Here is a 13,757-nt window from a genome sequence, read left to right as displayed (position 1 = left end):
GGCCTGGCTACACTAGCCCCTTCCAAGGGCAGGGCAGGCTTCTCCACCTTATAGGACAATGGTTTGCACACAAGGAAACTACCGTCTCTAACCCCTCCTGGGCACATCCCTGGTCAAAAACAGGCTTCGAGGAGAGAGGGTGGCTGGTTCTGGGCAAGTCTTACCTAACCAGCCAACACTTGGCAGTGGCCGCTGCATTTACTGAGCCCTTGAAGAGGTCAGGCAGCCAGGGCGAAGCTGGAGATGGGGTTGGGGGGTGGGGGGGAACTCGGCCAGGCAAGGCTCCCAACCTCCAGGAGCTCCCAGACCTTTGAAGCAAACAACAAACAACTCCGCTTTGCATTTGAAATACAAAACGTACCATTTTACTAGCAAAGGGAGCATTTTATTTTATTTTATTTCATTTTTTAAAGCTTTTATTTATTTGACACAGAGACACAGCGAGAGAGGGAACACAAGCAGGGAGAGTGGGAGAGGGAGAAGCAGGCTCCCCGCTGAGCAAGCTCGATCCCAACACCCTGGGATCATGACCTGTGCCCAAGGCAGACGCTTAATGACTGAGCCACCTGGGCACCCCAAGGGGAACATTTTAAAGGAAACTGAGGGATCATTTAGGGAGCTTACAAATGGGACTGAAGAGACAAGATACAGATACAAGAAAGACAAGACAGCAAGAATGCACAAATGATCAGCCCCACGCCCCCTGCCCGGTTCAGTTCCTCTTCAACTCTGGATAAGGTTATTGTTTGTTACAGAAGGATTCTCACTGGTCTCCATGCCCCTCTGATGAGTCCCCCTCACGGCTTCTAGAAAGAGATCTCTAAGTGCTAGTGTGATCGTGGGACTACTCTGCTTAAAGGCCTTCAGAGATGTCCCATCACCTCCAGTCCAGGCTCCTCAGCAGGGCTTTGCCAAACCATTCCTGCCTCTTCTCCGGCCCCTGCCGTCAGTCAGTCAGTCACGGCCACATACTGTGCTGCTCTGTCCCTCTGCACTTTCGTGCACACTGCCGGCTCCCTTTGCACGGAAAGCCCCTCTTCTCCTCGCCTGCTGGCAAACTTGTCTGTCCTATGAAACCTCATTCTTCTTTCACCTATTCTAGAAACCCTTTCCTTTACCCTCCAGACAAAACTCTCTATTTCCTCCTCTGTACCACTTCTGACCCTTGCTCATCCTTCTATTTTTCCACAGTATTTGGGGACCACGAGATTACTGGCTTGGGGAGACAGGATGTTTTGCCCCTATTGGGTGTGACCCAAAACCTGAGATAGAATTCCCGGGCTTATCACTCCATGTTTCTTGAGCTGAGGTGAGGTTGAACAGACAAAAGCAAACAATCGCTAGACCCGGTAAAGATATATTCACTAACAGTAGGATGTTAGCCATGGCTACGGTGACTGAACTATAAATATCACTAACGACAGCCATTTACAGAGTATTTACTGCAGCAGGAACTGTGCTAAATGCTTTACTACAGCCTTCTCCTTGAATCCTTACAATAACCTGGGAAGCAGCAGCTGTCAGTGTCTCCATTTCACGGATAGGAAAACTGAGGCACAAATTCAAAAACCTGTCGGAGAGCAATGCAGACAGAAAGTGGCAGAGCTGAAAGTCAGTTCCCAATCTGACATCGGAACATCAGAGCCCTGGACTGGGTACTAGTAGAGCTATGACTAAAATAATTAGGAGTTCCTATTATCTGTATGGAAAGGAGAAAGGGGAACAGAACATCAACCAAACTGTATACGGAAAAATATAAATATAGCAGTAAATGTAAAATAATGTATCACTATGCCCTACTAACTTAGAATGAATACATCAGGAAATACTTTTTTTTTTTTTTTTTAATTAAGATTTACCTATCCATTTCAGAGAGACAGAGAGAGCTCAAGAGAGAGAGGGAGTGGTGGGGGCGGGTGGGGGGGGGCAGAAGGAGAGAATCTTCATGCAGACTCCCTGCTGAACTCAGAGTCTGAGGTGGTAGGCTCTATCCTGGGATCCACGAGATCGTGACCTGAGCTGAAACTAAGAGTCAGACACTTAGCCTTCTAAGATGCCAAGGCGCCCCAATCAGGAAAAACTTTCTGAAGAAAGTAAATGTTCAAGAAAGACGTATCTAGGCAGGAGAAAAAGCCTGTGTGAAAGTGTAAAGGCAGGAGAAACAGTGGAGCTGAGCGGCCTGTGAAGTCTGGTGGATGAGGCTGGGCCCGGGCAACTAGCCAAGAAACTTTGAAACCAACATCAGTTCCTGCTTCAGGAGCTAATTGCGCCACGATGAAAATGATCCTCAAAGTAAAGATTATATTTTATTCAGAAAAATAAAGGAAGGAAAAAAAAAGCTTTGAGGGTTCCCTCTTCCCCATTCTAAATATACCTACTTTCCTCTTAAGTACACGTTTTCCTTTTCATCATCTCTCTATCCTATTGATGTTAGTGTTTTTTCATTTTTCTTCCAGAGTGCACACTTTCCAAGGACAAGAACCATGTCTAAATGAAACTGTAAATTCTTCAGCATCAGCCGCAGTGTTTGAGAATTCAGTGTAAGCGATTAATGCTGAACATCTGTAATGCTGGTATTTGTATGATGAATGGTTAAGTTAGGATAGTATCTTTATTTTTTAAGATATTTATTTATTTATTTGACAGAGAGAGAGAGAGAGATATCACAAGTAGGCAGAGCGGCAGGCGGCGGAGGCAGGAGAAGCGGGCTCCCTGCTGAGCAGAGATCCCAATTCGGGGCTTGATCCCAAGACCCTGAGATCATGACCAGAGCCGAAGGCAGAGGCTCAATCCACTGAGCCACCCAGGTGCCCCAATAAGATCTTATTCTAAAATACTAATTTCCAGGGAGGGATATTTCATCATCTTTGAGTGCTATCCATTCAGAGACTGTGGAACGGTAAACATGTTCTGATTGACTGGCAAGCATTTAGTGTGGGCGTAGCATGGTCTGGGCACACTATTAAGGATGACACACAAAACTGAGACACGCTTTTAACACAAGATCTTCTTACCCTAGTCTGGGAGCCAGAGCATCCACGACTGACCTCAGGAACACACCAGGAAGTGCAAAATAACAGTTAATAGTGGGAAATTAAATGCTGAAGAGATACAAGAGGAAGAAACGTGAGCCCTTTTCCAACAAGTTCTTATGTGCAGTTCAACCTTAGGTAGGTTATTCAGAGGTATTTATATGAAACACTGAAAGCTAAATACTAAATACTGAAAGCTGCCTGTCTTAACACCAACCCAGAATATCCCAGACAACGGCAGTGCTAAGGGTCTGGAACTTGAACTCCAGAGTCCTCTGTTTTTCTCATCAATCAGATGTTTACTTTCTGCTGCTTTGTTCTTTAGCTTGGCTGGTGGGGGAAAACTCGGGTGAAACTGGGGTCCAGGATTCTAACTTAATGACTCTGAAAGCATTTCCTCCAGCGAGGTTAAATCCTCAATGCCTGCTCTCCACTTCCCAGCTTTTTAAAAATGGCTTTTTTAGCCTGACATCCTTGACCAACTTTTCCTTCCTCTCACAACCGACCCCATTATTATTATTGTTGTTGCTATTTAAATACCCATGCCTTTTTAAAGCTCCAGCTTCACTAAAAATATTTCTTCCTCTTCTTCCCTCCCCCAACTCCTGGCTCAAGCATTTTGATTTCCAGAGGTCACTTGGGCTAAATGGAGTTCACTGCTTCTCCGACTCTGGTATCGCGCCGGCACCCACCCCCACTCCCGCGGGCCACCCAGGGCTCTCAAACCCCGACAGAACGGGGGAAGGAGGTGGGCGCTCACCGTTGAGTGAAACTGGGGATTCTTTGGAGCTACAGCTGCTGGAGAATGGTTTTACCTCTTTCCGCGACGTGAACGGCTAACTTACTTGCTGTTCGCTAAGGGCAAGGACAATGTCTCCTCTACCAGACAACGAACTTCCTGATGATGGACGCTACCCTTTAGTTCCTTTTACAAGCCCCATTCCCACCACTTTGAGATACAGAATGGCTTTCAAGATACAATTTCTTGTGCAAAATATCCCTTCCCAACTTTGAGTTTATACGATAAACAGAAATGTCCTTTAGCCAATTAGGCAACGAAGGGGTTAAACCTCAGCCACCTGATGGATTCTGGGGGTTTCCTTCCTCGACTTCAGAAATGAAAACGACCGGGAAGGGAAATTTTGCCCAAGGTAAAAATGAGAACGGCTAACTTCAATTGTCAGGCTTCAGCCCCAAACAAGAATGGCTGCCCACGTCCACAAAAGGTGCCAATCCCCTAACTAAAAATGGCTGGCCCGGATTTCTACTACTGTGCTGCTCTCTGCCCAATTCCAAAATGGCGCTCACTAGCCTCACCAGGAGGAGCGAACCTCCCAGCATCCTCTCTGGCCCTCAACGTCAGGTGACGCGAGCCCCAGCCGGAAGTGAAGGAAAAAGCGCCTCAGCCCGCGGCGCCTGCGCAGAAAGGTCTAGACGCTGTGAAGCAGGAGGCACTTGGGATCGTCCGCAGGATTGGGACTGCTACAGAGGCCGCCACGGAGCCCGCCGGAGCCACCGTTCCTACTGCTGCTGCTGCCGCTGCCCGAGTCGGAACTGTCGGGCCGCAGCCGCCGGCAATGCCGCGAAGGAAGGTGAGAGGAACGGGACAGAAGGGATGGCGGGTGTCTAAGGACAGTCGATTGAGCAACGTGACGCAGTTGGCCACGCCTCACAGTGGTTGGGTTCCAACTTCCCGCTCCCCCGAACCTAGCTCAGCAGCCCTCTCTTCTGTCCATACCCAACAGAAAAATGTGGGCCCAATCCTGGCCTCGGCCTATGCTTGCAACTATTCCCGCCCTCTGCTTGCCTGGCTCGGAGGCGTTCTTCTCGTTAATTGGTCGCTGGAACGCCTAGAAGCGTATTGATTGGCTGGTGGCACCGCCCATTTGGGTCCAACGGTCACCTCCCCGCGTGCGGGGGCGGTGCCGGGGCCGGGCCCTACGGCTCTGCGACTGGCTGTGGAGAACGATCCCTCCTCTCTTGATTGGCTAGGCTTGGCAGTCTGTCCCGTGGGGGCGCGGTGTAGCAGTAGCGCCATTGGGTGGCACGAATCCCCGCCCTTCCGGCCGGTGGTGCTGATAGGTGCATAGGCGGGGTTTTGGAGCATCCTTCCTTTCCAGGCGGGGGGCACAACAAAGCAGAGGACTGGGTGGTTGGGAACCAGCGCCCACTCCCTAGGGATCCCACTCAGGCCTGTTGCATCTAAGCTGTAATTTTTCCTTATTTGCCCAATTGGACAGCGGACAGAAAATGTGTTCCAAAAGGCTAAAACTTTCCAGAGTTAGATAGGATTTGTAAAGTCACCTAGGGACACCCCCCGTTCCTTTTCTTTGCAGCTGAATAAACAGACGTAATGGAGTGCCCCAAGCCATTCCCATTAGGCAATAATGGAGCCAGGACTACAGAGGAAATCTAATTCAATTTAACACATGTTTATTAACTACTCGCTACTGTGCTAGTTGCTGGAGTAATGGCGCTCACTAGCCTCACCAGGAGGAGCGAACCTCCCAGCTGGAGATTCACGAATTAATTAAACATGATCCCTGGCTTAAGGAGATCACAGTCAGATGGGGAAAACAGACATATAAATAACTAGAAGGAGCTAGTAAATTCTCTCCTCGGGGGGATATACAAAGTATTGTGGGAGGGAAGTGAGGGAGCAATTAAGTCTGCTGTGGAGTAAGATGGGAAGTAGATGGCGAAAGCTAAAGAGGAGAGCTGAATTCCAGAGTCAGACCAGGAGGGGATGGTCAGGGATTTGAGTATCTGGGTAATGGACTAGACCACCTTTAAGACTCACTCTTCATCCTGTGGATTTTGTGTGACTCTGGAGCCTCTGCTCATTTCTGGGCAGATTACCCTTGAAATATTTGGAAAGCTGTGTCGTATTCTTACTCATTTCTGCAGAAATCTTTCTTTTCACAGAGGTTTTCAAACATTTGTACCTTTTATTTTCTCCTAAAATGGCCTACACTCATAGGCAGTATTTATGTTAAGGCTCACCAAATGCTGGAATAGTATTGGTGCCTTGGAATAGGTCCACAGTCCCTTTTCTGCAGTTCCCAAATACAAAGAACTTTTGAAAATGTAAGTGTTTTTAGTAACTTATTTGGTTGGCAAAACCTGTCTTAAACTATCCTGAGGCTACTTACAGTTTCTGTGTGTCTCATTGGGTGATTGTTTATCTATTCTGCTGTAGAAATATTAATGTGTTTGATGATGGGTGTTTCTTGCAGGGTATATGCAAAGTATTCCCTTCCCCGAAAGCCAAAAGTTACGAATTTCAAACACAACTGGCCTTAAGGGTTTTGAATAAAAAAAAAAAAGAGGGGGCTTCTAGCTTGAAGTTTTGGAGGGTTTTCTAAGCAAATACTCTTGCCCTTTCTGGCTTAGTGAAGGGTATAGTGTTAATGTTTAATTGTTAAAAGTTATCTGTATGACTAATAATTGACAAATAATTATTAATTGGAGAGATGACAAAAATCTCTGTTCTTGAATATCTACAAGTCTTCATGTGCAAGCTACTTTTTTTTTTTTAAAGCACTTTTGGTACATGTGGAGAAACTTCATAGGTAGATAACATAAGACATAAGAATTTTAGTCTTTTTCTTTAAGTTCTCTTGGGATCAGAGTTGTGGATCATGATATTTTGAAATAGTATATGGTTTAAAAAAACATGATGGCCTTTCGTGGAGACTTCGAACAAAAGCTACTCTAAAGTTAAAAGGAGACTAGCACTGATATTTTTCCTACCACCATGGACTTTAAGTGCCTAGTATCATCGGCCAGACCATTTTGAATTGGTACTTTATTTCCAGTTTGTAGTGCTGACCGATAAATGGACTTGTGTCAGAATTAGTGTTAATGAAGTAAGAATGCTCTTTTTCATTCATTTAAGAAAAGTGCATTATTTGTAGGTTGTTCGTTTAAATGCCTTAAGGAAAGGGAATTTGGCGATGGAATCCTTCCTTAGTGTTTTCGGGATCATGGTTCATTTTATTTCCAGTGTTAACACAAACCCACAGAATAAATGCTTCTGTGCTAATGTCTGGATCTATGGTGTTACAGAGGAATGCAGGCAGTAGTTCAGATGGAACCGAAGATTCCGATTTTTCTACAGATCTCGAGCACACAGACAGTTCAGAGAGTGATGGCACATCCCGGCGATCTGCCCGAGTTACTCGCTCTTCAGCCCGGCTGAGCCAGAGTTCCCAAGGTATAAGAATTCATTCTTCCTGACCATACCTCACAGCCTGCTCGCTGGTCATCATATTATTGTGTTAATATGGAAACTGGTCCCTTGGCTTGGTGTAGGTGACAGAATCTGGTAAAATGCAGAGTGAATGACTGCAGAAGTATCAGGTCTTTAAAAAATGGTTCTGTTGGGGGTGTTGTCTAATGTGTAGACCCAAAGGAACTATGTCTGATGTAATGGCTATGTGACACATGGATGTCTTAAGTCGCTTCACTTTTTTTTGGACTACAGCTTTTCCATCAATAAAATGGGAATGCCGTCTCTTCACTTCCTGTTGGAATGGTTTAGACTTAGGGGCTTAGAATAGTTTCTTGAATTTGTTTTTGGAAGAGGTTCAGTACTTCTCAATACTTCCAAAACTTATATTTAATTCTGTAATGTAGTCAGACGCAATTATTAGATATAAATAGTTACACCCAACTGTCAGTTGTTAAATATCTAGAATTTCGCTTTGGTAGTAAAGAACGGAGAATCTCTGTGTTGGAAGGTAGTTTGAAGGCTCTCTTGTGCAATTGAGCTGTCTCGGCTTAGATTTGGAGGGTACCCCTGAATCCCTCCTGGTTCTGCTCTGGGATTCCCTGGGGAGGAAAGAAGGTTGTAGTTAATGCACAAAGCTGGTAGTCAATAGGTGATAACAGATTAAGGGGTAAGGGGGAAACTGTTATAGGCTTCGAGCACTTAAATAGTGCCCGTTTGGTCACTGCTTCATGAGCCCATTGCAAAATGAGAGAAAAACCGGTTTTTCAAGCAAGAAAATGGGAACATTCTCCACAGCTGTTCTTTATTTTATTTTTGAATTTAACGTTTCAGTTGAAGTCATGCTGTTGTCTCTTGAGTCTCAGTTTGTGTTTATTTTTTGAGCACAGTGGGAATAGCAATAAATGACTGCTGTAATTCAGATACTGTGCTGTGTATTGGAATGCCGTGATAGAAAAATCAGAGTTCCTGTCCATAAGGTGCTCACAGTTCAGTGCAAGATACAGAAATGTCAGTCGATCATGGTCGTGCATGGTCTGAGAGGCTTGCATAGCATATTTTGGAAGCTCAGAGATGGGGCCGGCAATTTGGGACAGGTCTCCAAGGTGGATCCTAAAGGATCTAGTAGGACTTTACAAGTTGAAAGATGGGAAAATGTTATTCTAGGCAGAGGGAACAGTATATTCAAAGGAAGGGTTATAATATTCTTACACATTGTAATTGGTCATTGCCCCGGACACCTAAAAGTTGTAAATATTCAAAACAGCTAGGAAATACCTGGGCCCTGGGTCTCTTCCTAGTTGTTGTATGTCATAACTGGGGACTTGACAACTCCCAGGGGCATCGTTCACAATGTAGTCTATGTAAGGTGGCCTTCTCAAAAGCAAAATGTAGGCTCCGTTATGAATTGAGCCTTCTCGAGGTATGCAATCTGATAGCCTAGCTGTGTGTTGACTTCTTTTACTGAAAAGCTTGAGAATTTTAGTTTTGTTCTTAGGAGAACCTGTGAGATTTACATATCACCTTAAAGATCTTTTGTCATCTAAAATAACGGTTTAATCTCAGCTTTGAATCTTTCTCTAGTTTTTTTTTTTTTTTTTAAGGTTTTATTTATTTATCTGACAGAGAGAGACACAGCAAGAGAGGGAACACAAGCAGTGGGAGTGGTAGAGGGAGAAGCAGGCTCTCCACTGAGCAGGGAGCCTGACGCAGTGCTTGATCCCAGGACCCTGGGATCATGACCTGAGCCAAAGGCAGACATTTAACAACTGAGCCACCCAGGCACACCTCTCTAGTTCTTCTTAAAGTGTCATCAAATTAGAGATGTAACGAGGCTGCCAGGTGCTTCAGAATAGGTTTTGGTATCTAAAAAAATTTAAAGACTGTGTTCTTGGCCTCACTTTTCATAAATCTATTATGACTTTGCTTCAGGGTATCAGCATAATCAGGAAGAACACAGAGATCTCTAAAGAAAGGAAATATTTGTATATTGTTATGCCTTTAGTAAAATATGTGTTTTATGGTGGGTTGGACTAAGGGAAGAAAGAGAAGATGCAGCTAATATTCAGAAAGCACTAGACTAGGTACCAGGGATCATATCCAATGAAATTTATATGAAGTATCTCACTTCTTACAGTAAACATGAGGAATGTGCAGCTAGTGTTTTACCTTTTTTATAGACCAGGGAAAAGGCTTGAAGAGGTGAACTTGCCCAAGATGCTGTAGCTAGGTGGTATGGTGGAGTGGCATGGAATGGGAGTCAGTCTTGATTCCAGAAGCTAAACTGTTAATTCTATACTGTATTGCACCTCTACATCTGATCTAGGTTCTTTAGCTTATATTTTATTTAATAGAATAGATATGGTAACTATTTGTTGGATTTTGTGAAGTATGAAGAGGAGGGCATGCATGTTAATAAATCCTATGGATAAGAAATAAAACAAATGTCCTTCTTTTCTCTTTAAATTATTATCTTTTAATATTGGGGATCAGATTCCAGTCCTGTTCGAAATTTGCAATCTTTTGGCACTGAGGAGCCTGCTTATTCTACCAGAAGAGTGACCCGTAGTCAGCAGCAGCCTACCCCGGTGACTCCGAAAAAATACCCCCTTCGGCAGACTCGTTCATCTGGCTCAGAAACTGAGCAAGTGGTTGACTTTTCAGATAGAGGTGAGTGAGTATGGGATCATTTGGTCAGTAAGAGAGAGGATCTCATCAATTCCCTCTTAAGGAAGGCTTGAGGCTACTGCAGATAGATGCCCAAGACTGACAATATTCAGCTAGGTAAATGCTGTTTGCCTGATTCCTTTCTTGAATGTGTCGCTGAGGACAATTTTGTACTACAGTACTCTTAAAGTCTAGAGTAACAAGTATATTAGATGGAACCCATAATAGGCAAAAGGGACTGGAGCCCTTTTACCCATAGATGAAGAAAGCTTGCACCAGATTTTCCTATAGTCATGCTTGTCAGTCCACTTACCTCTGAATTTCTGAGGAGGAGTGACCTTGGAAATGGGGGTTGTGAGCTCTTGAGATTGTGATTCACCAGTCCAAATCAGATGCCTTAGAGCACGGGTTACAGACCGGGGCACCCAGCCTGCCAACATGTTCTGTTGGTTTGCTTGCACAGTGTTTACCTTTTTTTATTTTTATTTTTAAAGATTTATTTATTTATTTTATAGAGAGAGAGAGAGTGGGGAAGCAGAGGGGGAGGGAGAGCGACAAGCAGACTCACCAGGCTTGATCTCAGGATTCCCGAGATCACAACCTGAGTTGAAACTAAGAGACACTTAACCGACTGTGCCACTCAGGTGCCCCAGTGTTTACATGTTTAAAAGTTTGTTGCCAGCATTTGAAAATACAGAATTTCATAAAAAAACGAAGAAAACCTGGGTTACTAGTTTCTTTTAAAAACTGGAAAGCTCTGGGGCGCCTGGGTGGCTCAGTGAGTTAAAGCCTCTGCCTTCAGCTCAGGTCATGATCCCAGGGTCCTGGGATCGAGCCCCACATCGGGCTCTCCGCTCAGCAGGGAAGCCTGCTTCCTCCTCTCTCTATGCCTGCTTGTTATCTCTGTCAAATAAATAAATAAAATCTTTAAAAAAAAAAAAAAAAAACCCTGGAAAACTGAGAACATGAGGTGGTCATTCACTCACAGTATTGACTGAATTGGAAAAGTAGTTGTTTTCTTCTTCTTTTTCCTTTTTTTTTTTTTTTTTGAAGATTTTATTTATTTATTTGACAGAGAGAGACACAGTGAGAAAGGGAACACAAGCGAGGGGAGTGGGAGAGAGAAAAGCAGGCTTCCCACTGAGCAGGGAGCCCAATGCGGGGCTTGATCTCAGGACCCTGGGATCATGACCTGAGCCAAAGGCAGACGCTTAATGACTGAGCCACCCAGGTGCCCCAGTAGTTGTCTTCTTGAGGTGGACAGTCAGCTCTCTATTTGGCCTTGCTCAGCCCTTGTAGGCATTTGGCATACAACCCATGATTTATAATCTGAATTATTAGATTACTAACAGGCCAGCTTGGGAGTCAAGTTCATTCACACACTCATACCAAATATGTCATCCAGAAGGACACCCATTTTTTTTTTTTTTTTAAGATTTTATTTATTTGACAGACGGAGATCACAGGTAGGCAGAGAAGCAGGCAGAGAGTGAGGAGGAAGCAGGCTCCCTGCTGAGCAGAGAGCCCGATGTGGGGCTCGATCCCAGGACCCTGGGACCATGACCTGAGCCGAAGGCAGAGGCTTAACCCACTGAGCCACCCAGGCGCCCCGAAGGACACCCATTTTTATTTATCTTCCATCCTGTGTGTTTCCTGGAAGGAAAGTTAGATGGTCATTTTATTTTAAATATTTTATTCATTTATTTGAGAGGGGGAGGGAGAGACCACACAAGTGGGAGTGAGGGGCAGAGGGAGAGGGGGAAGCGGACTCGCCCCTGAGCAGGGAGCCCGAAGTAGGGCTCAACCCCAGGCCCCTGGGATCATGACCTGAGCCAAACGCAGACACTTAACCAACTGAGCCACCCAGGCACCCCATGGATGGTTATTTTATTTTATTCTATTACTATTATTTTTTTAAAAGATTTTATTTATTTATTTGACAGACAGAGATCATAAGTTGGCAGAGAGACAGGCAGAGAGAAAGGGAAGCAGGCTCCCAGCCGAGCAGAGAGCCCGATGCGGGCTCAGGATCCCAGGATCGAGGGATCATGACCTGAGCCAAGGGCAGAGGCTTTAACCCATTGAGCCACCCAGGCACCCCTGGATGGTCATTTATTTTATTATTATTATTTTTAAAAGATTTTATTTATTTATTTGACAGAGATCACAAGTAGGCAGAGAAGCAGGCAGAGAGAGAGGAGGAAGCAGGCTCCCTGCTGAGCAGAGAGCCCCATTCGGGGCTCGATCCCAGGACCCTGAGATCATGACTTGAGCCAAAGGCAGAGGCTTAACCCACTGAGCCACCCAGGTACCCCTGGATGGTCATTTTATTTTATTTTATTTTATTTAAGATTTTTATTTATTTCTTTGACAGACAGAGATCACAAACAGGCAGAGGCAGGCAGAGAGAGAAGGAGGGGAAGCAGGCTCCCCGATGAGCAGAGAGCCCCATGTGGGGCTCGATCCCAGGACCCTGGGATCATGACTTGAGCCGAAGGCAGAGTCTTTAACCCACTGAGCCACCCAGGTGCCCATGGATGGTCATTTTAAAGAAAAATTTCTTCTGTCCAGTTTTGATTACCCATGATGGGGGGCTTATGAGAAACACAGATAAATGAAATGTACTAGGATAAATCCCAAACTGAATTTTACTCAGAATGTAAAGTCACACAAAGGAATGATGTTAGTTTCTTTTCATTTTCCTTGTAGCTTTACAGCAGATAAGTGGCTAAAAGTCACTGGTTAAATGATAGAGGATCTGGGAAGCCCATAAATATCTTCCAAATAGTAAACCTCTGAATAAAAGAACCCCACTCATGAGCTTCTACCAATTGCTTTTGCTTTAGAAACTAAAAATACAGCTGATCATGATGAGTCTCCACCTCGAACTCCAACTGGAAATGCCCCTTCTTCTGAGTCTGATATAGACATCTCCAGCCCCAACGTGTCTCACGATGAGAGCATTGCCAAGGACATGTCCCTGAAGGACTCAGGCAGCGATCTCTCTCATCGCCCCAAGCGCCGTCGCTTCCACGAAAGCTACAATTTCAATATGAAGTGTCCTACTCCAGGCTGTAACTCTCTAGGTGAGTGTGACCGGCTTCATAACACCTGTGTTCCGTGGTTCTCGCCCTCTGGAATTAGGATCATGAGGAGATGTTCTGTGTTCTCCTGTGATCTAGCTTCTTGGGTTCTTCAGTGGCGCTGAGAGCATCACTGAGTTGCCCACTCAAGTAGAGAGTATTTTTGCTTCTTGGTTGCAAGGACAAGAAGTGCGACGCACCGATCAGTTTCCTGCGAGCTTCTCCCGGCGAAAAGGTTCCTCCTTTTTCCTGCAGATACAAAACAGAAGACCGGTTGTCTCCAAATGGCTCATTGTGTGGTGCACAGTTCGTGCTTCATGAGGAGTGTAACAATGCAGAGTACTGCTTGTGTGGCCAGAGCTGCTAAGAAAATGAGAAAAACAGAGTTCTTATTGCGTGTCCGTGAACATAAAAGGGCGCAGATGAGATGCTGGACTTTTCTGACTTCAGTGGTTTTAGGCTTTGTATACTTGATAAGTATAAACCGGACAAGTATCTCTTCTCAGATAAAAGAGTATCTCAGTGTTTTCTTACGACCTTTACCTCTTACTGGCAGATTCTTATAATCGTTTAAACCAGTGGTCCTTAAGGCGAGCTTCAGTGCAGATGTTGGGATTGAGCTTTCGTTTAGAGCTGGAAGGCGCTGATGGAGATTACAGACTTTTCTCCACTGGGTCTACCTCTCAAATTTGTGAACTTTTCAGCGGGGCTATCAGGTTCTGAAAAAAGGTAGAACAGAGTAAG

The 13,757-nt window shown here is 44.9% G+C and overlaps 1 protein-coding gene across 3 annotated transcripts in view; it reads left to right on the top strand.

Annotated features, from left to right (window-relative positions):
* Positions 1-4,223: 4,223 nt before the first annotated feature.
* The window catches only part of KAT7 (lysine acetyltransferase 7), a 34,705-nt gene continuing 25,171 nt past the window's right edge, over positions 4,224-13,757 (top strand). For 2 of the 3 annotated variants that reach the window (XM_080825324.1, XM_080825323.1), the window contains exons 1-4: positions 4,448-4,624; positions 7,101-7,248; positions 9,757-9,933; positions 12,777-13,016. In XM_080825324.1, coding sequence (XP_080681450.1) covers positions 4,610-4,624; positions 7,101-7,248; positions 9,757-9,933; positions 12,777-13,016 — 580 coding nt within the window. In that variant the 5' untranslated portion in view covers positions 4,448-4,609. Of the gene's footprint in view, positions 4,625-7,005; positions 7,249-9,756; positions 9,934-12,776; positions 13,017-13,757 lie in introns of all 3 variants that reach the window. The other variant, XM_080825325.1, reaches the window with a different exon arrangement.

The sequence above is a fragment of the Martes martes genome, assembly GCF_963455335.1.
Source record: "Martes martes genome assembly, chromosome: 16".
Taxonomy (NCBI): domain Eukaryota; kingdom Metazoa; phylum Chordata; class Mammalia; order Carnivora; family Mustelidae; genus Martes; species Martes martes.
The sequence above is the reverse complement of the archived record's forward strand: the minus strand, read 5'-3'. Positions and strand labels throughout refer to the sequence as shown.